Source organism: Panicum virgatum, chromosome 6N (genome assembly GCF_016808335.1).
Source record: "Panicum virgatum strain AP13 chromosome 6N, P.virgatum_v5, whole genome shotgun sequence".
In the NCBI taxonomy this organism is placed as follows: domain Eukaryota; kingdom Viridiplantae; phylum Streptophyta; class Magnoliopsida; order Poales; family Poaceae; genus Panicum; species Panicum virgatum.
In genome coordinates, this window is record NC_053150.1 from 41,442,401 (window position 1) to 41,463,957 (window position 21,557).

General features: G+C 50.0%; 1 protein-coding gene and 1 pseudogene across 1 annotated transcript; one reads left to right on the forward strand and one right to left on the reverse strand.

Annotated features, from left to right (window-relative positions):
• Window positions 1–1,053: 1,053 nt before the first annotated feature.
• Window positions 1,054–6,389, forward strand: LOC120677340 (annotated as a pseudogene).
• Window positions 6,390–7,002: 613 nt separating this feature from the next.
• Window positions 7,003–9,505, reverse strand: LOC120679861 (probable 4-coumarate--CoA ligase 5). Its single transcript, XM_039961524.1, has 5 exons — window positions 8,200–9,505; window positions 7,899–8,097; window positions 7,606–7,819; window positions 7,379–7,481; window positions 7,003–7,283 (listed from the first exon to the last, which is right to left on the reverse strand). The coding sequence occupies exons 1-5, from the start codon at window positions 9,193–9,195 to the stop codon at window positions 7,173–7,175; spliced, it is 1,623 nt and encodes a 540-aa protein (XP_039817458.1). The 5' UTR covers window positions 9,196–9,505; the 3' UTR covers window positions 7,003–7,172.
• Window positions 9,506–21,557: the final 12,052 nt, after the last annotated feature.

Sequence of the window (21,557 nt, forward strand, 5' to 3'; positions counted from 1 at the left end):
AGAAGTTTTGTTCCATGAGTTGTTCTATGAGTATTTTTTTTTGTGAGTTCACGTTGTTATCAGGGGAGAATCCGCCAACACATGAAGTGCTTATCTCCCTTTACTGAATTTTTTTGAAATAATAGTATTTTAATGAAAAATTGCGAAAATAAATACTAAAAATGTAAAATACTAAATCTAGTAGTATATCGGCCGCTGGGGCCGTCAGCCCTCGTGGCAGCCCATGTGAAGCTGAGGCCGCGACTAGTTGGCGCTGACTGGGTCTATTGGCTTTTTAAGGACTTGACAATTCTTATTGACTGCTGAATAGCCAATAGGCCTGTCAGCTCTTGGCTGGCGGATAGGCCTATTGGCTACTCAACAGCTAACAGATCCCATTTGCATTTTTTTATACATTCCTGATAGGTTTACTTACATACTTGTTGTATCAGAATTATAGATAATTTTGCTCAGTTGTAGCTTCATTATTTATAAAAAATCTTAAATAGTTGTTGAGTTTTAAAACTATAATAAAAAAATATTAGTAGTTGTTATGAGTTTACATGCATGGTTAAAACTTGTAACAAGATCCCGAAAGTGATGGGGTCCATCTCACGATCAAACGTACGACGGAAATAGTATTTTAAACACAATCACCCTTCTCCCTCAGCTTTTCTCTACACATCCATCTGACAAGCCTGTTGTACAATAGTTTTCTACTGATCAAGCATCGAGACTTGTACTGTCATCGGTGCTTGTATTTTTCAACTCAGCATTGGCAGCTAGCTAAGATCGAGGCTTAAAATTTCTCTCTCCTATCGGAGCATCGTTTTTCACTCACGTCTTTTACGTGGCTATCTTCGAAACTGCTCTATTGAGATTAGCTTTATCCCGAGAAGAGCTCCTTCCCCGTAGCGAGTTTTTTGGATTATGATATTTTTAGGGTAAACTCGGATTACGTCTACTAATATTTTTTGCCGCACTTTCGGGGACTCGCGTGCGTACATACAGATGTCGAGCACCACGGCTGTCTCGGCTCCATCTGCTTCCGCCAATCCCTCTCTCCCTCTCCACTCTCCGGCGGGCTGCCGTGGCGAACTGGCGACGTTGCACCTGCATTCTCTCTCGCATCCTACCTATCTCCAATGCACATTCCCCCCTCAACATCCTAGCGACCCGACCCCAAACGCACGAACACCATGGAGGGAGCCCTGATCGGGAGGCTGGAGGCGGCGGTATCCCGGCTGGAGGCACTCAGCGTCGGGGCTCAGCCGTCGATTGCGCCACGCGGCCTGTCCGAGGATGCGTCGGCGCGGGACCCGGCGATCTTGGCGTTCGATGATCTCGTCGCCGGCGCCCTCGGGAGGGTGTCCGCGGCGGCCGGAAAGATCGGGGCGGAGGTCGCCGAGGTGACGCGATTGGTGGAGAAGGCGTTCTTGGTTGGGAAGGACCTTCTTATCAGGACCAAGCAAACACAGGTGAATCTCCTACATGGAAAAATAAAAATAAAAAATCATACTGTTTACGCATTGGGGATTCGTTTATCGTTGATCTGATCAATTGTGCTCGTATGCGTGCATGCATGATCGATTTGGTAGAAACCAACAATGGAGTCCTTGGCGGCCTTTATGGGGCCTCTGAATGTAACGATCTTGGAGGCCAATGCACTGGCTGAGGGGACAAGATCGAGCCACGCCAACCATATGAAGGCAGCAGCCGGTAGCCTGGCCGCTTTGGCGTGGATTGGTTACACCGGCAAAGGTTGCAGTTAGTATCAAGTTCCAACCTTTTGATAGCAGCGGCGGAGCCAGGATCCAGAGCTAGGGGGCTCTTCTTTCCTTTTTCCTCCTCCCTCCTCTCATTCCTTCTTCTTCCTCCTCAAAATTTTCTCCTTCCTTCTTCTTCCTCCACAAAATTTGTAAAGAGGGGTTGGGGGGGCTTCCATGGAAGCCAAGGTGGTAGGGGGCTTGAGCACCCCCTGCACCCCTGGCTCCGCCACTGTTTGATAGGTTTATGTGGTGAGGCAGAAACACACGCTAATTTTAGTCACTCATGTATGTTTAGTTGGGAACTAACTGTTTCGTCGATGTCTCCTCAGGTATGCCTCTTCCAATGGCGCAAGTAGAAGAGAGCTGGCAAATGGCAGAGTTCTACAGCAATAAGGTATGTGCACCGTTTGACAACTTCTAAAAGTACGATAGGTACAGACATGGTTCCGGTGTTGGATTTCAGATGAGATGCAAAGGATAGGGCTATTAGCAGTTGAGTGTAAGGAAATAATGAATAACCGAAACTAGGGGAGAAGTTCTAGTACAAAATTTCTAGACAGTACCATGAAAATTGAAGGCTTCCTTGAAAAGAAAAAGGAAAAGACCAACACCCGGATGACTTTGTTAAGAGCATTGACATATATAAAAGCATGATTGATTTTGAGTTTTGGTTGATCATCTTGTACACCATTAACTTTTCAAGGGAAAATTTCATTTTTCAACCTTAAACTATCACGATCATCCGATTGTGGTCCTTAAACTATGAAACCGGACATCCTACACCTCCAACTACCGAAACCATTCCAAAAACGACTCTGACCTCAACATAAGGTGGTTTTGCTATAATATAATTTCCGAATTTCTAGAATTTTACACCTCTCTAAGAGCAACTCCGACAGTGTAGCTAAATTCATTTGGCTAGCTAAATTTAGATAAAATGGAGAAAAAAAAACCCGTTCCAACAAACTCTTTATTTTACTCCTCTCGCTATCACCGTCGCTATCTCACTCCCTCGCCTCGCTTTTTTCTCCGAGCGCAGCGACTCGCCATCCGCTCCCCTGCGCTCGCTCCCGCTCCCGCGTTTCAGGGCCGTGACCGCCCCCTCGCGCCGCCCCTGGCCCCTCGCAGCGGCGCAACCCCCTCCCGCGGCGGCGCCCTAGGAGCTCGCGGTCGTCGGCTCCTCCTTGGAACCTGTGCCTCGCTCCTCTGGCTCCCGGCCAACATCCTCCGTTGCGCCTCGCTCCACCGGCTCGAGCACATGCTTGCCTGTAGCTCCGAGCTGGAGACCCTCGCGCTCATCACCAGCAGAATGACCAAGCACATTCACCTCTGTGGCCAAAGGCTCGAGTGCATGCTCCTCTGGATGCGTGCGCTCCTCTGGATGGGTGCATTAGAGGAGCTCGCCGTGGTGGATGCTCCGCACCAGGAGCGGCTCATCCTCTGGAACATGATTGGTGATTATTAGCGTATGGTACTCAAGATTTGATGGCGCACCTGAGCTGTGTGTGATTGGCCGCTTGGATCCACGACTTCACCAGGGGAGTTCAGATCCGCGGCAGCGCCCGGGGAGCTCGCGGCCGCCGGCGGAGGCCGAGCTCCCGGCCCCCTCGCGCCGGCGCAGCCCCCCTCCCCTTCTCCCGCTGAGGACCAGGAGGTGCGGCGAGCACGAGGAGCAGGAAGACGGCGGCGACGCAGTGGGGCATAGCTGTCAGTGGCTGCTCACGAAGAAGGGGATGGAGTGGAGGAAAGGATAGATGGAGAACCTGTTGGAATTCCCACCATTTAGATAGCTAAATGACTAGCTAAATGGTTAGTTAAATTAGATTTGGCTAGTGTGATTTAAAGAAGCTCTTGGAGATGTTCTAAATTAAATAATAGAGAAGTCATAGTTACTATTGTAAGTCATGATATTTTGCCGTGAGGTAGCACAAGAGACAAGAAATCTCTTTTGGCTAGGTGTGTTACATTAGACATAAAGAAATTGGAATTATAAAATTTTAAAAATGAGTAGAATTCAAAATTCCTTTAATTTTTAGGTCAGCTAAACCTTTGCTAAAAATGCACTAAAACATGATAATTCATACTTATTTATTTAGCTTAATAAGGTATTTTTTATTGGTACATGTTTTGTTGAAATTTTTTGAATTCCTTCACAACGCTCAAATTTGAATCAAATTTGATTATTTCCTCAAAATTCTAATTTGAGAATTTTCTATAGAACTTGAATCAATAAAAATAATTTATTAAACTAAATAAAAATTACAAATTATCATGTTTTAAATGCATTTTTAGTAAATGTTTAGCAAACCTACAAATTCAAGGAATTTTGAATTCTATCTATTTTTAAAATTTTATAATTCAAATTTATGTATCTCTAATGTATCACATCTAGCCAAAATAGATTCCTTGTCTCTTGTGCTACCTCTCAAAAAAATATCATGATTTTTATACAATATTAACTATGCTTTCCCTATTATTTAATTGAGAGAAGTGTAAAATCTTAGAAATTCGGAAATTATACTGTAGCAAACTGCCTTAGGTTGAGGTCAAAGTTGTTTTTCGAACGATTTTGGTAGTTGGAGGTGTAGAATGTCTGGTTTCATAGTTCAAGGACTAAAATCGGACGATTGTGATAATTCAGAGTTGAAAAATAGGCTTTTCCCACTTTTCAAACACATCATCTGTGGTAGAGTTTGATTTCTTAAGCATTTATCAGCTAAATCTTACTAGTGTTAAATAACAAAATCATCAGGTGCTCGTGGAATACAAAAATAAGGACCCTGATCATGTGGAGTGAGCTAAAGCCTTAAAAGAGCTTTATGTGCCCAATTTGCGTGATTACATAAGGAGGTTTTACCCATTGGGCCCAGTGTGGCAACCGCCAGGAAGTGCAACGAACAAGGTACCTTCAGCTCCATCCCCTCCTGCATCCCTTGCAATCTCTTCAGCTTCATCATCCCAGCCCAAATCTGGAATGTCAGCCGTATTTGCTGAAATCAGCTCGGGAAAACCAGTGACACAAGGTCAGATTGATAAAAGTTCTCATTTGACTTTTGGTTGATCATCTTGTACACCACCACTATTCATGCATGTCATGACTTCTGCTTCACCTTCTTGTCATACAGGCCTCAGGAAGGTGACAGATGACATGAAGAGCAAGAATAGAACAGACAGAACAGGTGTTGTAACTGCTGAAGGAAAAGAAACTCGCAATGCACCGTCCTTTGGCTCAACCAAAGATCCTGCTAAATTGGAGCTCCGGATGGGACACAAGTAATTACCATTTTCCTTCCTTCCATCCAGAAATGCAAATGAACCCTTCCTCATTATGGCATCTATGATGAAGAAATAATCTCACACAATTCATGTCACTGTCCATCAGATGGGTGGTCGAGCATCATATTGGGAACAAGAGCTTACTTATTGAAGAGTGTGATACCAAACAGTCAGTGTACGCATATGGATGCAAGGATTCTGTGCTGCAAGTCAAAGGTAATTTCTCATGAATGATGCATTCTCTTTGTAAGAGCAAACAATAACCGGCCAAGCATATATGTGCCCATTGTTGTGCAGGGAAAGTGAACAACATAACAATTGATAAGTGCACCAAAGTTGGAGTCTTATTCAAGGTGAGTTTGTCGAGAAGTAAACATGTGCTTCCAAGAATTCTTGTTCCTTCATAACTCATCATGTATTGTTATCAGGGTGTTGTAGCAGCTTTTGAAGTTGTGAATTGCAACAGTGTAGAGGTCCAATGTGAGGTAGATTTTTCTTCCAAACATTGTATGATTAAGATATTAGATTTGCTTGCGTCAGTTGATGCAAATAGCTTATGTTTCCTAATGATAATGCAGGGCTCGGTTCCAACTATATCAATAGACAACACATCTGGTTGCCAACTTTACTTAAGCAAGGAATCTTTGGATACATCTATAACAACTGCTAAATCAAGTGAAATCAATGCTCTTATTCCAGATGAAAATAGCGATGGTGACTGGGTGAGCACTCTCTTAACTTCTGTCACTTAGCTTCAGAAGCACTCTGTTTTAATTTTAAAGCTACTAATGAATGGTAATGGTTGGAACATAAGTTTAATCAAATTAAGTAAATTGAAATTTTGGTTTCTGATTTTTGTGTTTCAAGTTTTTTTTAAAAAAATAACTTCATATTTCACCATTCATCATTTACAGAATTATTCTGAGAAAACATGAAGAAGTTCGCAAGAAAATCATAGTTGTTTTGTATATCTGGTAAAATAGTATGCTGACCCTGACTATTTTTGTTAAACTGTTGCAGGCCGAGCATTCCTTGCCCCAGCAGTATATTCATGCGTTCAAAGATGGACAATTTACCACATCTCCAGTATCTCATTCTGGCGCTTGATCATATGCACGGTTGGCCATTTGTTACATTTTTTTTCTGTTTATTACATCTTCTAGCTTACCTGTCATCTGGGCTTGTACGTTGTAGGGATCAAGGCAATGAGGTGTTAGTCAATTTTGATCATTTGACAACTGAACCTTCTCTTCTTCTCTGTATGTATCCTTGTGCCGTCCTAATTAGTGATAATGTCGCCCAAACATTAGTCAGGGTTGTATGTACTTTTGGGGCAGATAAGTGAATTGTTTGGTTCTTTCAAAGGAATGAATGTTTTTCACCAAAGTGCAACTAAATAATCGAATCATCATATAATGTAATAGTACTCTAAGAATGTGCGCGTAGCACAGTGGTGGGCTTGCGGGTGTGCAGACTGCAGGTTGGGAGTTCGACTCCCCGTTCTCAAAAAAAAAAAAAAAATCACTCGTTGTGCTATTTCAGTGAAAAGCGTGGTCCACTGTTGGTTTCAGCGTGAACGCGCGACTGCAGATCCGTGCCCTCACCGTTAGTGGCACGTCCTGGATAGCTGGGGTTCTTGGCCTTTTCTTGACCCTAGTGAAGAGAAAATCTTCCATCTCTCGTGGTAATGCTTCGGGGGTGGCTAACCCCTAGGGGTTGAGTTTTCTATGTAATACTCTCTCCATTCTCTTTTGATAGACCTATTTCAACTTGACACAATGATCAAGGAAAACAATCTTACTTATCATATAATAAATGCAACAAAGACTTTTTAGTTGGTCCTTCAATGTTTTATCTGGAAACTCCTCGTTACTAGTGTTATTTATTGACATAGCTCATGCCAATAGCAAATAGGACTATCATTTGAGAAAAGTTTAGTTTTTCAAATAGGACTATCAAAAGAGAATGGAGGGAGTAGTGTACTAGTGAAATCACAGCTTCCATTTCTATCCAGATAAGATAACATACTTGTATATAGTTGACTGGTTCTTGCTTACACCCTTTTCTGTATATGTCCTTTTAACAATGATCAAAATAATAGAATCTACTAAAACCGGGTCGCTTTCGCACAGGAACAGCTCAGCATCATCAGCACGCTGCCAGCTTGGCCCTCAGGTCCTTCCTCAAAATTTTGCCAGATGGCGCCTTCGGAATAGTCTCCACGAAGAAAATCTTGTGAAGCCTCTTGTAGAACACAACCTAATAAATGTTTAAAGAAGTTAAAAATAAACACTGTTGATCTCACCTGATGAGGTTTTGAGAGTATCCTTGCAAGAATCGTTAACTTGTCTCACCTGTTTTGCCACGTACTGCTTGACCTCGTCCTCGGTGATGTCGGAGCCGCCGCGCGTCACGACGAACGCCACCGGGATCTCGCCGCAGGAGTCATCCTTCATCCTGTGTCGGATCGGAGCAAGCAGCAGGGGAAGCGTTGTTCAGAACCCGTGCGGTTCGGGAACGCGTAGGAAGGTTCTTGCCGGCCGGAAGTCCGGCGAACAAAGCTGTGGCGGTAGCTACTTACGGGACGACGGCGGCGTCGGCGATGCCGGGGTGCGCGATGAGCATGGCCTCGAGCTCCGCGGGGGCGACCTGGAACCCCTTGTACTTGATGAGCTCCTTGAGCCGGTCCACGATGAAGATCTCGTCGTCGTCGTCGACGTACCCAATGTCGCCGGTGTGCAGCCACCCCTCCGCGTCGATGGTCTTCGCCGTGGCCTCCGGATTGTTCAGGTACCCTGCGCGTACCAAGACCGGCACCGTTTGTCACCTTCAAGTTCTTGCTTGGATGTTGGATCACAGAGACTTGATCTGTACCTTTCATTATCTGCTTGCCCCTGATGCAAATCTCCCCAGGCTGGTTGCGGGGTAGGGACAGGCCGGTCTCCGGGTCGATGATCTTGAGCTCGGCGTTCCTCACCACCGTGCCGCAGGCGCCAGACTTCACCGGCAAGGGCTCCTTGGCAAATGCCATGCACATCGAGAGCACCGGCCCTGCCTCTGTCATCCCATAGCCCTGTTCAAACAGAATTGCTGGATGTTTTAGTCAAATTTCAACGCGTCCTAGTCGTCTTGTGCTGGTTGCGTGCGTTCGTGTTTAGCTAGGTAAACAAGGCACCTGTCCGAGCACGGCGCGAGGGAGCTTAGCGCGCAGGATGTCCTGCAGCTCCTTGCCCATGGGCGCGGCGCCGGAGATGACCATGCGCACCGAGGATAGGTCGTGGCGGTCGATGGCGTCGCTCTTGGCAATCTCCACCACGATGGGCGGCACGAGCGGCGCGACCGTGACGCCGTGCCGCTCCACGAGCTCGCACATCCGGGCGCTGTCGAAGCGCTTCATGATCACGAGCGCCGCGCCGGCGCGCATCCCGCAGAGGAGGATGGAGTGCAGCGAGTACACGTGGAACATGGGCAGCACGCAGAGGACGACGTCGTCCTCCCGGAGGTCGAGGTTCGGGTTGTCGCCGTCGACGAGCTGCGCCACGCTGGTCACCAACCCCCGGTGCGACAGCATGACCCCCTTGGGCAGCCCCGTCGTGCCGGACGAGTACGGCAGCGCGACCACGTCGTTCGACACGTCGATGGCCGCCGCCTCCGCCAGCTCGTCGGCGGCGGCGAGGTCGGCGAACGAGACGCACCCCTCGGCGCCGCCGCCCGTGGCGACGACGGCGACGCCGGCGAGCCCGCGCACCTTGGCGACGAACGCCGGCTCGGTGACGACGACGGTGGCGCCGGAGGCCGCGGCCTGCTTGGCGATCTCGGGCGGGGTGTGGAGCGGGTTGGCCGTGGTGGCGGCGGCGCCGAGGCGGGAGCACGCGAGGAACGCGAGCGCGAACTCGACGGAGTTGGGGAGCAGCAGCATCACCGTGCCGCCGGGGCGCACGCCGAGGGCGGCGCGCATCCCCGCCGCCACGCGGCGCGACAGGCGGTCCACGTCCCCGAACGTGAGCGCCTCCCCCGTGGCGCCGTCGATGAGGCAGGCGCGGTCGCGGCGGCCCGCCAGGCGCTCGAAGACGTAGTCGTGGAGCGGGAGGTGGTCCGGGATGGCGATGTCCGGGAGCGTCGAGCGGAACACCACCGTCTCGGCCCGCGGCTCCGTCGTCAGCGATCCCATCTTCTTCCTGGCGGAGGCGTGTCGCGCTGGAGCTGCTCTGTGCAGGCAAGGGCAAGAAGCTTGGTGGTGCCGGGTTGGTGGCGCCGGAGCTGCGCGCGGGACTACAAGGATGGGAGGACGGTAGGTACCAGCTCCTGAGGAATGGAAGGAGCTTCAGAGCTGAGCTGATATAGGCAGATAGGCAGTGATGTTTGGTGGGGGACTGGAAGCCTGGAACTGGTGGTGCTCTACATCTGCTAGAGGACTTTATTATGGACCCGGTCCACATGTTTGCTGAGAATTTTACAGTAGTCCAAAGGCTAAATAATAAGATGCATTGTCAAACCTAAAAAAAAAAGGGATAGGCTGTATGATCAGCAAATCACATTCCTTGGTCATTACTGTAGTTTATTACCCGATCAACGCTGAATGCATCTTTCCAATCTAAAAAAAAACGCTGAATGCATCTGGAAACTCCATCCGCCGTGTGCCGCTGCGTTGTGGGCCCTACAGGCAATGGACCTGCTCCGCCGGAGCCAAGCCGTCGGTGCGCGACTCGGGCCGTGTTTAAATTCCGTAAATGCAAAACGTAAAATTTTTGTAAATCGCTTGCATGATATACTAAATATAGTCAAAAAATAAATCGTATTACAAAAATAGACTGTAAATCGCGAGATGAATTTAATGAGCCTAATTAGGACGTAATTAGACACTAAATTGCTACATTAATACTACCGTAAACATGCTCTAATGATTCTCTAATTAGACTTATTAGATTCGTCTCGTAGTTTACATACGAGATCTGTAATTAGTTTTATAATTAATATACATTTAATACTTCAAATATTAAAAATTCTTTTGCAAAAACACAAAATATAAAGTGAACTAAACACACCCTCGGTGGTGATGGTTGGTGAGCGTTTGACAAATCGAGCTGGGGACCAGACGAACGAATCCACCCATGGTCGTCGGGTAGCTCCATGTGCGCCTCCACGGGAGGGCGCGCGCCCGGGGTCTGTGGATCGAGGCGGGTCACGGCGGGTGGGGTGCCAGTGCCACCACCCGCGCCGGCGCCGCCGTGTCGGAGCGCGACCTCGCGAGTGGCGTTGTCATGGAGTAACGGCGTGCTCGTGGCCTCGTGGGTTGGTGGGCGAGGTGCCGGCGGTGGTCGGATAAGGGTCGGGGCCTGCTTTTCAAAAAGAAAGAAGGGTCGGGGCCAATCGTGGCCGTGCGAATTGGGGCGTGAGTCGAGCTCGTGCGGCTCCGACCTTCGTTTTTGGTATGGCTACCAACCCACTTTGGCCTCACCCATTCATGTTCTACTGCAGCACCGGCCGGTAACCAAGGTTAATCAAACCGATGGGAACTGGTCCGGTTTCTAAAAATACTTCAAGGTGCCGCAAATCTAATGGTCTTAAATTTTCTCAAAAATTCGTTCATTTAGTATAATTTGCGGAAATTTGAAGTTAAATCAAAAAAGAAAAAGAAAAAAAACGAACGGCCCATTAAGGCCCATGCCGCGCGAGCGTCCAGTTAACCTCACTGGGGGTAACCCTCAGCCCCGACGCCCCCCCTCAGTCTGCTCCCCCCTCACTCGCGCCAGGTCCGCCGCCAGGACGCCCCGTCCGGCGCTCGACCCCGACAAGCCGCCCGCGGCACGCGGCTAGCCGGTCAGGCGCGCCGGTAAGCCGGCCCGGTAGCGGATCTACCGGCCTCGACCGGTTAGCCGCCTGGGAAGCTCGGTTTACCGACCCTGAGAGGTGGTAAACCGGCCAGTAGCAGCGGTAAGCCGCGGCCAGGTAAGTTTCCCCCCCTCTGATTTAGAGTATTAGATGATTTGTTTTAGGATTTAGGTGTATGACTTAGGTGTATTTAGAATATAGATAAGATTTATTTGTATTAGATGATTTTTTACACTATGTAGTAGGATTTTGGTAGATTTGATTTAGGTGTATTAGATGATTTTTGACACTATGACTTAGGAGTTAGAATATTAGATGATATATTTTTGTTGTCCATGTATGCAGATAGAAAATGGCAGGCAGAGATAGAGATGTTGTATGGGAACACGGTGAAAATCTTTATTCCAGATGGCGATGCAACTATTGTCGTACACAGAAAGGAGGAGGTGGTGCGACTAGATTGAAACAACATTTGGCTGGGCGCGGGGCGGAGGTGATCCATTGCAGGAATGTGCCACCTGATGTGCGGGATTTCTTTCAACGTGACATTGATAGGGCACAGAAGGCAACTGCTGACCGGGCTCGAGAGAGGTTGAGACGGGAGAAGTCTGCAGCGGAGGGAAACTATCCCGGTGAGAAAGAAGATGAGGAGGCTCAGGTGAAGCGTGCCATCGATCTATCGAGAGCGGAAGCAGAGTTCCGACGGAGGGTGGAACAGAGAGGAGGTGCATACGAGCGTGGAGGGGGTAGTGATTCGACGAGGGGGAATGCTATGCAGAGAATGTTTCGAAGGGCCATTTCGCAGAGGGAGAGTCCTGTGGTGGAGGACTATAACTTGGCAGCTGGTGGGAGAAGAGGAATGACGCAACCAAGGATTGATACAGGCTCCAGTTCTGGACGAGGATGATGATGACAGCGACATCCCTCTCCCGTCCCATATTGTCAGAGATCAAATAAACCTGTCAGATCTACGTGAGGCTATGGGGATTGATTCCATCAGCAATTGGGCACGTAAAAATGTGGGTGACACTCATCTAGGGAAGAGAAAGTTGTAGAAGGGGCCTACGAAGGGTGACCCGAAGCGTCGAAAAGGCAAAGCAACAGCAAAACCAGTGAGCAGCGACACCGAGACTGATGATGGCGAAGGTGAGCGTAGTCCTCCGTATCAGGAGTCCAATGGTAGCAGCTCGGCCGATGAGGGTAATGATAGTGATGGTGCTGATGCTGATGCTGGTGGTGGTGGTAGTGGTAGTGGTGCTGGTGGTGCTACTAGTGGTAGTGGTGGTGCTCGTGGTGTTCGTTTCACAGGTATACATTGCACATACTAATGCACACATATTTCTGACTATGAGTATTGAGTACTAATTATGATACATGGTTGATTGCAGGAGAGACTCAGTTCACACATGCTTCTCAGGACACCGACCATGGAGCACCGCAATCGCAGAGGAGAACGGTTGGACCGACAGACTACGACACTCCACAGTACTATTCTTCCTCCTACAGCGATTCCTCGCAGTCTTTTCACTACTCCATTCCTGACATCAGTATGCAGCCACCAACGAGATGAGTGTACGAATGGGAAGACCCCCATTTTTACACTATGTTAGTTCACGAATGGCAGACAACATCGGCATGGACGGGCCAAACTTGGCAACACTATAAGGCTGAGCTGCTTAGAGTGCGAGGTATCGCTGTGATGTCTACCGCCGAATACCAAACCGTGTCCCAAATGGGGGTCTTCCCATTCCTACGTTGAACTTTTATTTGATGTGTATAAGTGTATGACTCGGTATTTGTATGTACGCTTATTACTATTATATTTGTATGCATGATTATAAATTGTTGCTTTGGTGTGGTCATTTACATTAATATGTGCGTAGCTCATGCCGAAATTTCCTTTTACTTTACACTGGGGAACCACTTTTAGCCGTCGAAAAATATCATTAAATCAACGGTAAACCGGCCAAACTGGCCGGTAAACTGGTCTAACCGGCCGGTAAACCGGTCCGAACCGGTAGCACTGCGGCTTTTGAATTCAAATATAAATTCAACCAGTTTGGACCGGTTTCCGGTCAAACCGGTTCGGTATACTGGAACCGGACCCCGCCAGTTTGACCGGACCGGTCGGGATTAATAACCCTGCAAGTAACTCGGCGTGTTCAATGCGCTGGGAAGGGGAATGCATGCACACTGACTCTGCCAGCACTGGAGTTATAAAAAATTATCAACTAGCAAAAAAGTCTAAACTGGTCAATTTATCATTAGGCAGGTCTTAACGAAGGTTTCATTGTACCCGCAAAAAAAACACACGAAGGTTTCATTGAGAATTTTATAATATTAAATATCATCAACTTTGGGCCTTTTGGACTGTAAATACAAACGGATAAAAAAAAGAAAGATAGAGTTTCATGTGAGTTTTATGGGATGTGAGAAGAGCTTCGTCACAATAAAATTCATCTAACATAGTTATCTAGTTGTTGGTGGGGGTGTCTCCGGAACGGACGAACACAACAACAGTAATGAACGGCCCGGAAATCGAGTGGTAAATGTTTTCTTTCTCAAGATCTCTCCCATCAATGAACATTACACAAGGTATTTATAGGTGGCGTTACACCTTCAATGTACAATTACTCTACTGCACCCCTACAACGGTAATATTCTTGGAATATTCCTAGACGCGAGCGTAATTTGCCCGTTACAATTTGATTCCGCCACAGCTCAGCAGCGGGACCCACGTCAACCTCGACATCTTCGTCGTACCCGACGAAGCTCCTGGGCCCGCAGCTAAGTACTCTACGAGACGTCACCAGGTCTTCGCCCCTCTCCGTCTCCTTGATCGTGGAACAGCGAAGACGGAACACCTCCGCGATTGCTCCTGGCGCCGGCTTCAGTGTTCCGGGTGCCTTGTCTTCGCATCCTGACCCGAAGACGCGCGAAGATGGGTGACCTTATGCTGGCTGTCGGCGTCAGCTCGCCCTTGACTCCTTGTCTTTGCGTACCTCCGGCGATCCGACCGAAGGTGGTGACCCCAACAGTAGCCCCTCGGAGCCTCGTCCCGATCTTCGTTAGGGGCGCGGCTTCGACCCTGTGGACGCCGTCGGCGTCCCGAAGCACCACCCTTCGGGCTGGGCGCCGCGATGGTGGTCGTCGAAGCGCAGTCCGTGTTCACCTGTAAAGAAGTTGTGCCCCCGTCGAAGCAGCCAAATTTTTCGTTTCCATAACCGTTAGTTCGCGCGCAGGATGGTGGATTCGAAATTTGGCGGGAGAAATTGCGTTGGCGCGAAGACATGAAAACACCGTAAAACCCTCGAAGCCTTGTAATCCTAAACGCGCGGCGTGGGGCATTGGCGTCTTTTCATCTCGCGCGCGGTGAAATTTCATGCTCGCCGTTTTCCTATAAATAGTGGCCCCGTTATTCTTCATTTTACTTTTCACCGCCCCCGCTTCCCTGCCTCTTCGCTTCTCGATTCACGAAGGACCTCTCAGAGCTCGAGAGTGGCACTCTCAGAACACTCGGCATCTTCGGAAATGGCGCCGAAGAGGAATCAACCGGGAGATCCGACAACCACCGTCCTCGGTTTGTCCAAGATGACTTCCTCCTCCTCGATGACCTGGCACGTCGGGGCTTCGTCTCTGCTGACGATGTCCGTGCTCCTCCGACGGGTGAGATTTCTGCTCATCCCCGCGCCGATGAGGTAGTTGTGTTCCGTGATTTGTTCACTGCTGGCTTTCGGATGCCCTTGGACCCTATGGTGGTGGATATTTTTCGTCTGTTCAAAGTGTATTTGCATTAGATGACACCTACTTCGGTCGTTCGCCTAAATCTGTATATGTGGCTGGCGAAGACCTGCCGCCTCGCTCCGAGCGCTGACGGCTTCGCTCGTGCCTTCCGGGTGCATTACCAGCCGAAGAAGATTTTAGTGGAATCGACCGGAGGTGCGGAGATATCAGCTGTTCCCCAATACGGGTGTTATACCTTCGTGTTTCACAAGAATCTTCCCAGCCCGGTGCCGGCGAGCAAGAACAAATGGGCCAACGATTGGTCCTCGTATTGGTTCTATCATAAGGTTACTTTGGACCCCGTCACGAGGACCCATCCTCTTGTCGTCGACCATATCTCTGATCTTGGCGACGTTCCGAAGATTTCCTCCAACGTTCGCGCCGAAGATGAAGCTCTTCTTGTTCTTCTGCGGAAACTGTCGAAGACCTTTAGCACCCGCGACCTCATCGAAGAATTCGTCGCATGTGGCTGTTTTCCCGTCATGGCCGGCTGGACCATCTCCGCCTGGTTAGCCAAAAACCTCTGGATCGAGGGTATTTCGGTGCCTGACTTCGCGACCGTCTTCAACCTTCGGACCGACCGTGAGTTTTCGAACACTCGTTATGGAGGTGCATGCTTCGTGTCTTTGCTTACACTTGTTGCTTCCTCGGCGATGCAGGGGTGGACCCAGCTGTCATCGAGAGCCGGGCCGATGAGATGGTTGGGTCAGTGTCGAAGGATGAGTATAAAGCCCTCACCGGCCATCTTGGCGGGACTCGACGGAACCGTGTGTTCCACGCGTTGGGCCTCTCGGCACCTCCTCGGTCATGGCGGTCCGGAGAAAGCGAAGGCTCTTGAGAAAGCAAAGCGAAAGAAGGCTTCTTCGTCCGCGGAGCCGAGAAAGAAAAGCCGGCTGCTCGACACCATCCTGCAGCAATCTCCTCTATAGAGCAAGGGGGAATCCGAGGATGGCGGAAGCGTGGACAGCAATCGTCCTCCTCCGGAGGCGACGCCTCTTGACATTCCGCAAGTGGCGGTGCCTCTGAGGGTGGTCCGTCCCACCCTGGATCTCGAGTTCAGCACTGTCCAGGAGAGCGAAGACGAGGGGCATGTCGAGGAGGTCAACATCGTGGCCGACTCCCCCCGCCGCTCTTCGTCCCCTCGCGCAGCCCCTATCACCGGCCAGGAGGCCGAAGTGTCTTTCGGGAAAAAGGGCGAAGCTGCATCCTCGTCCCGAAAGACCGCATCCTCCTCCGATGTGAAGAAAAGCGGCAGCAAAAGTTCATCCAGCTCGTCGGACAGCAGTAGCTTCTTTGTCTGTGACGATGATCCTGAAGCTACTACTGTGGAACTCGGTGCGAAGCCCACCGCCGTGCGTCTCGGCGGGAATATCATCAAATCTCTTCGTTTTGAGAGCCGGGATCGCGAACGTGGGCTTCTGGCAGCAGCAGGAGACTCCTTCTGCTTTCCCCTTATGGAAAAAGACTTGATGGGGAGCGGGTTGAACAACATCCTGGAGAGTGCACAAGATTTGTCGCTGAAGGCCTTCGTGGCTGCGCGCTGTGCTGCCCGGCAACTGGCAGCCGAAGACAATTCAAAAACTGTTGTTGCCGACCTAGAGGCGAAGGTAGCGTCTCCGGAGAAAGTGAAAGCTGAGCTCCAGACGCGCCTCGCCAGATCTGCCGAGGAGAAAGCTACTCTCACCACAGAGCTGCTCGCGTCAGCCGATCGAGCGGTGAAAGCCGACGACGCCGCGAGGGCCGCAAAATTACTTGCTGAAGATGCTGCGAAGCGCCGAGATACAATGCAACAGCGGCTTCGCACTTTTAAGATTGCTATAAAGACTGGGTCGGAGAAGCTGCAGGAAGAGCTGCCTGACCTCCTCGCTCGGTACGGGCTTGTGACTCCGGATATGTTCCCGGAGGGCACCGACACAATTGGCCTAGGCTCCTTTTTTCAATGGCTTCGAGCCTGCATCACCATGCTGGATGCCGGGGCTCATTTTCACGAAGACATCAGTGCCATGGTCGCCGTCCGTACTCTCAGCGCCGCCGTGTACAGCCTTTTCCCCTCTGAAGCTGGGCAGGCTAGCGTTGTGACAAAGGCTCAATTTCGTTCCCTTCACGACCCCTCCTTCCGCTGGCCGGCGAAGACACTGTTAATCCGGACACGCTCCCGGCTTTGGCGACGAACATTGCTGCCTGCTTCATGGAACGCTTCTTCAAAGGTGAAGGTCGTGCCCTTGTACATCACGAGGTCGAGCGGATGAAGAACCAGGTGATTTTCATTTATTTATTGTTGTTATTTTCAAACGGAGAACTTGCTGACTTTTGAATTGGAATCTTTCAGCTCCAGTCGAAAGCTGACGCCATTGCGGAGCCCATTCTCCATGAAGCTGTGACCGCCGAAGAAGGACCTGGCGGCGAGGGCGACAACAGGCGCAGTGTTGCTGACTTAGCCCCGGGGCTCGAAGAACAGACAAGGGCGTCCTCTTCCCGTCCTCCGGCTGGCGAGGTGCGAGGGCCCCTGTAGGCTGTTGTATAGGGTGTCTTGATTGTAATAATTATTTTTGGACTCTAACACCTTCGGTGCCTGCGCAGGACCCTGCGTTGGCCCCTGCGCAGGTGACCGAAGTCGTTGTTCCTCACCAGCTTAATCGAGGGAACTTTTATGTCGCTGGTGCGTCCTGGACGAAGTTCCATATTCGTTATCCTTCGGTTTCGTTTGAAGCATTTTGGGTGAATAGGGCGTGCCTATATGACCTACGGAACGCCACGACGAAGCGTTTTTTTGCCGATTTTCAGCGTGATCCGGCGAAACACGCGAAGATCCTTGCTAACTGCAGGCTTCGTCGTGAAATAAAATGGATTCTTGATACCGATAGGCCGTATAGTTCTCCGGCTGGTCTCCGCGAGCCGAAACCGGAGCCAGTGGACGAAGAGCCTCTGTCACCTCACGACTTTATGTATCGACGCAAAGGCATCTTCGTCGAGAGCTCTAGTTGATGTGCGTTGCCCTCGGTTTCAGGGGACGACTTCGAAGGGTTTCTTCGACGGACGGCCGAAGAGATAATAGATGTGGCGGTCCGAGACGTAATATCAGAGGTGGACCGCCTAGTCTTCGAGGAAGAGGCCTCAGATGTGACTATGTAGCTTATTTCTTCGTGCTTTCGCACGAGGTGTATCTTCACTGTGTGACGAACATGTATCTTGTAATTTATTTCTTTGTGCCTTCGCGCGAAATGTATCTTGTTATTTATCGTTTTGTTTGGCGTTTAACCTTCGACTGTGCACAAATGTGTTCTCCGAAGCGCCACCCCCCTATGCGCGGGAGAGGTTACATGCGCCTTTTTGTTTGTTCATCTTCACCGGCGTCGTGCGTGTCTTGTTTTGCGAAGCGCCACCCCCCTCGCTCGACTTTCGGGGATGATGACCGAGGAACATGCTTTTGCCTCTTCACGATTTGATTAGGGACCCTCTGCTCCTTAGCCGGGGAGGTTCGTGTCTAGCCTTCGACTTTCGCGCGACATGTTAGGGGACCTTCGGCTCATTAGCCGGAGAGGTTCGTGCCTAGCCTTCGGTTTTAGCGCGACAGGACTTTCCACCCGTCGCTCCAGCGACGGGATTTTGTTAGGGGACCTTCGGCTCATTGGCCGGAGAGGTTCGTGCCTAGCCTTTGGCTTTTGCGCGACAGGACTTTCCACCCGTCGCTCCAGCGACAGGATTTTGTTAGACGACCTTCGGCTCAATAGCCGGAGAGTTTCGTGCGTAGCCTTCGGCTTTCACGCAACAGGACTTTCCACCCGTCGCTCCAGCGACGGGATTTTGTTAGGGGACCTTCGGCTCATTGGCCGGAGAGGTTCGTGCCTAGCCTTCGGCCTTCGCGCGACAGGACTTTCCACCCGTCGCTCCAGCGACGGGATTTTGTTAGACGACCTTCAGCTCATTAGCCGAAGAGTTTCGTGTGTAGCCTTCGGCTTTCGCGCGACAGGACTTTCCACCCGTCGCTCCAGCGACGGGATTTTTGTTAATTTTTTCGGAAGTGGAGCTAAGGGGAGCGAAGCCCTCCATCGGGTTTTCTCCTCGTGCTCACTTCTTTCAAGCGCTAACGGCTTGCCTTTCGCGCCGATGACTCCCCTCTTCGCTTTGACGAAGAGGGATAGGAGCTTTGGCGCCTTTGCAGCGCGCTCGAGACTTTTTGCGGGGGCTTTGTTTATATTTCACAAAGGGTTACATAGGGTTCCGCCTCGTTAAAAACCTCACACCTTCGGCGCCCGAGTGGACACTCGAAAGCTTCCCCCGTGAGGAAAAGAGTACGGGCCCTTTGGTACATTGTGCTAATTTACACGAGGAAAAAAAAGAAAAAAATTATTCTACAAGCCCCTTCGGTTATTCCCCTCCGGTGGCTTTTACACACTTCCTACACGTAGTATCTTTGTAGCATGTCCTTGTTCCATGAGTATGGGTCTTCGGTGCCTTCTAGCGTGCGGAGCCTGCAGGCCTCTGGCCTTGCCATCGATACAACGATAAATGGGCCTTCCCACTTGCTGTACATCTTGCCTTTTTTGCTTGGCCTTCGGTATTCTTCGAAGCACCAAGTCGCCCTCTTTTATGTTCCTGGGCTTCACTTTCTTATTCCTCCATCTTTGTGTTTCCTCTTGATATTTTCCCAAGTTGATTGCTGCTTGTATCTTGCCAGCTTCGATTGTGTCAATTGAGGGCTTGATGTCTTCTTCGATGTTTTCTGCCCCTTCGGATGTTCTCCAAGATTTGAGTTTTATTTCCTCGGGTGTTACGGCTTCTTTGCCATATAGAAGCTTGAATGGTGTGAACTTTGTGGTCCTGGACTCTGTTGTGTTATGAGACCACACGACCCTTGGCTGTTCGTCCACCCATTTCCCCTTCGGCAGCTCAGTGATGTTTTTCTTGATCCCTGCGAAGATGATGCCATTGGCCCTTTCCACCGCGCCGTTGGACTGTGGGTGGTAGACCAATGCGAAGCATAATTTGGTGCCAAGCTGTGCGGTGAATTGTCTGAAAGTTGTACAGTCGAACTGCTTGCCATTGTCCACTGTGACCTCCTTCAGGACCCCGAAGCGACAGACAATGTTCTGCCAGAAGAATTTTTACAGGGCTCCTGCTGTTATGTCTCTGAGTGCTTTGGCTTCGACCCATTTGGAGAAGTATTCCACCGCTACAGCAGCGTACTTGTAGTTTCCTGGAGCCGTGGGCAATGGTCCGACAATATCAATGCCCCATCGAGCGAGGGGCCACACCGGAGGCAGTAACTGCACCTCGTCGGGTGGGAATTTGCTGTAGGGGGCATGCTTTTGACAATTTGGGCACGTGCGAACCACCTCGTGAGCATCTGCCACAGCCGATGGCCAATAAAACCCTTCACGGAAAGCTTTGCCGACCAGAGTCCTCGTTGCGATGTGCGAAGAGCACATCCATGCATGTATCTCTTCAAGCAGCTGTTTGCCCTCTTCGCGTGAGATGCACCTTAAGAGTGGTGCGCAGACTCCCCCTCGGTATAACTCTTCGCCTATGATTCTGTAGTTTCTGGCCCGAAGTGCCATTCTTTTTTCTTCCTTCTCATCCTCCGGGACAAAGTGTCCGCGAAGATAGGCCATTATGGCGGCCCTCCAGTCTTCACTGGTTATGGCATTGATGAATTTGGCTGGTTCTTCGGTACAATTTACGGAGGCTTGCTTTAATGTTTCGAAGAAGACATCTGGCGGTAATGGATCGAACTGTGCTGCTGCCTTTGCCAGTTGATCAGCTTGCTTATTTTTTGTTCTGGAGAAACTACGGATACTAAACCCGAGGAAGTGTTTTTCCATGCTTCGCACCGCTGCCAGGTACTTTGCCAGCTCTGGCTTGAGAGCCCTGTTGGATTTGTTTATTTGACCTGTGATCAACTCTGAATCGGATCTGATAGTCAATCTTTGTGCTCCCAGTGCTCTTGCTTTGCGAAGACCCAAGAGAAGGCCTTCGTATTCTGCTACATTGTTTGTGCACCCGGTGAAGTCAAGCCTGACTGCGTACTTCAGCTGTGTACCCGAGGGTGTGGTAAGAACTGCCGAAGCCCCTGCTCCGTCTCTCTGGTAAGCCCCATCACACTCAAGTTGCCATATTGCTTCTATCTTCGGCTGCTCTTGCGAAGGTGCGACTGGTGTCCAGTCTGCGATGAAATCTGCCAAGACCTGTGACTTGATTGCTGATCTGGAGACGAAGTCAATGGTGTGCTCGGCTAGTTGCGTAGCCCATTTGCCTATTCTGCCGGAGGCTTCTCTGTTCTCAAACATGTCCCGAAGTGGGAAAGAGGTTGGAACCTTGATTTTGTGGCTCTGGAAGTAGTAACGAAGCTTGCGTGATGCCATGACCACCGCATACGCCATCTTCTCCATTTCTGAGTATAGCAACTTTGACCCGTTTAGGGCTTCGGAGACGAAGTATGTGGGCATTTGGGTTAATGCCCCTTCGACCATGCGCTCTTCGACGAGAGCGGCACTAACGGCTGCGCCTGATGTGGATATGTATAACAACAACTCCGCCTTCTCCGAAGGGCTGGACATAACCGCCAACTTCTCGATATACTGTTTGAGGTCTTCGAAGGCCTTCGCCTATTCTTCACCCCATTCGAAGTTGCCTGAACCTTTCAGCGCCTTGAAAAATGGTAGGCACTTCTCAGCTGATATTGATATGAATCGATTAAGCGAAGCCAACCTGCCTGTTAACTTTTGTACCCCCTTTCTAGTAGTCGGTGGCTTCATCCACCTGATCACTTCTATCTTCTCCGGATTTGCCTCTATTCCCTTTCTGTTATCATGCATCCCAATAATTTTCCTCTTCGGACTCCGAAGACGCACTTCTCCAGGTTCAGCTTCAAGCCATGGCGGCGAAGGTTCGCGAATGTTTTGCGAAGATCTTGGATAT

Bases quoted from the DNA above. Each gene is read 5' to 3' on its own strand.
- LOC120679861 (XM_039961524.1), bottom strand. From the start codon at position 9,195: ATGGGATCGCTGACGACGGAGCCGCGGGCCGAGACGGTGGTGTTCCGC. The intron at 8,098-8,199 runs GTGCCTTGTTTA...CTGTTTGAACAG, and splicing joins CTCGCGCCGTGCTCGGACAG to GGCTATGGGATGACAGAGGC. The intron at 7,482-7,605 runs GTAAGTAGCTAC...GATCCGACACAG, and splicing joins GCCGACGCCGCCGTCGTCCC to GATGAAGGATGACTCCTGCG.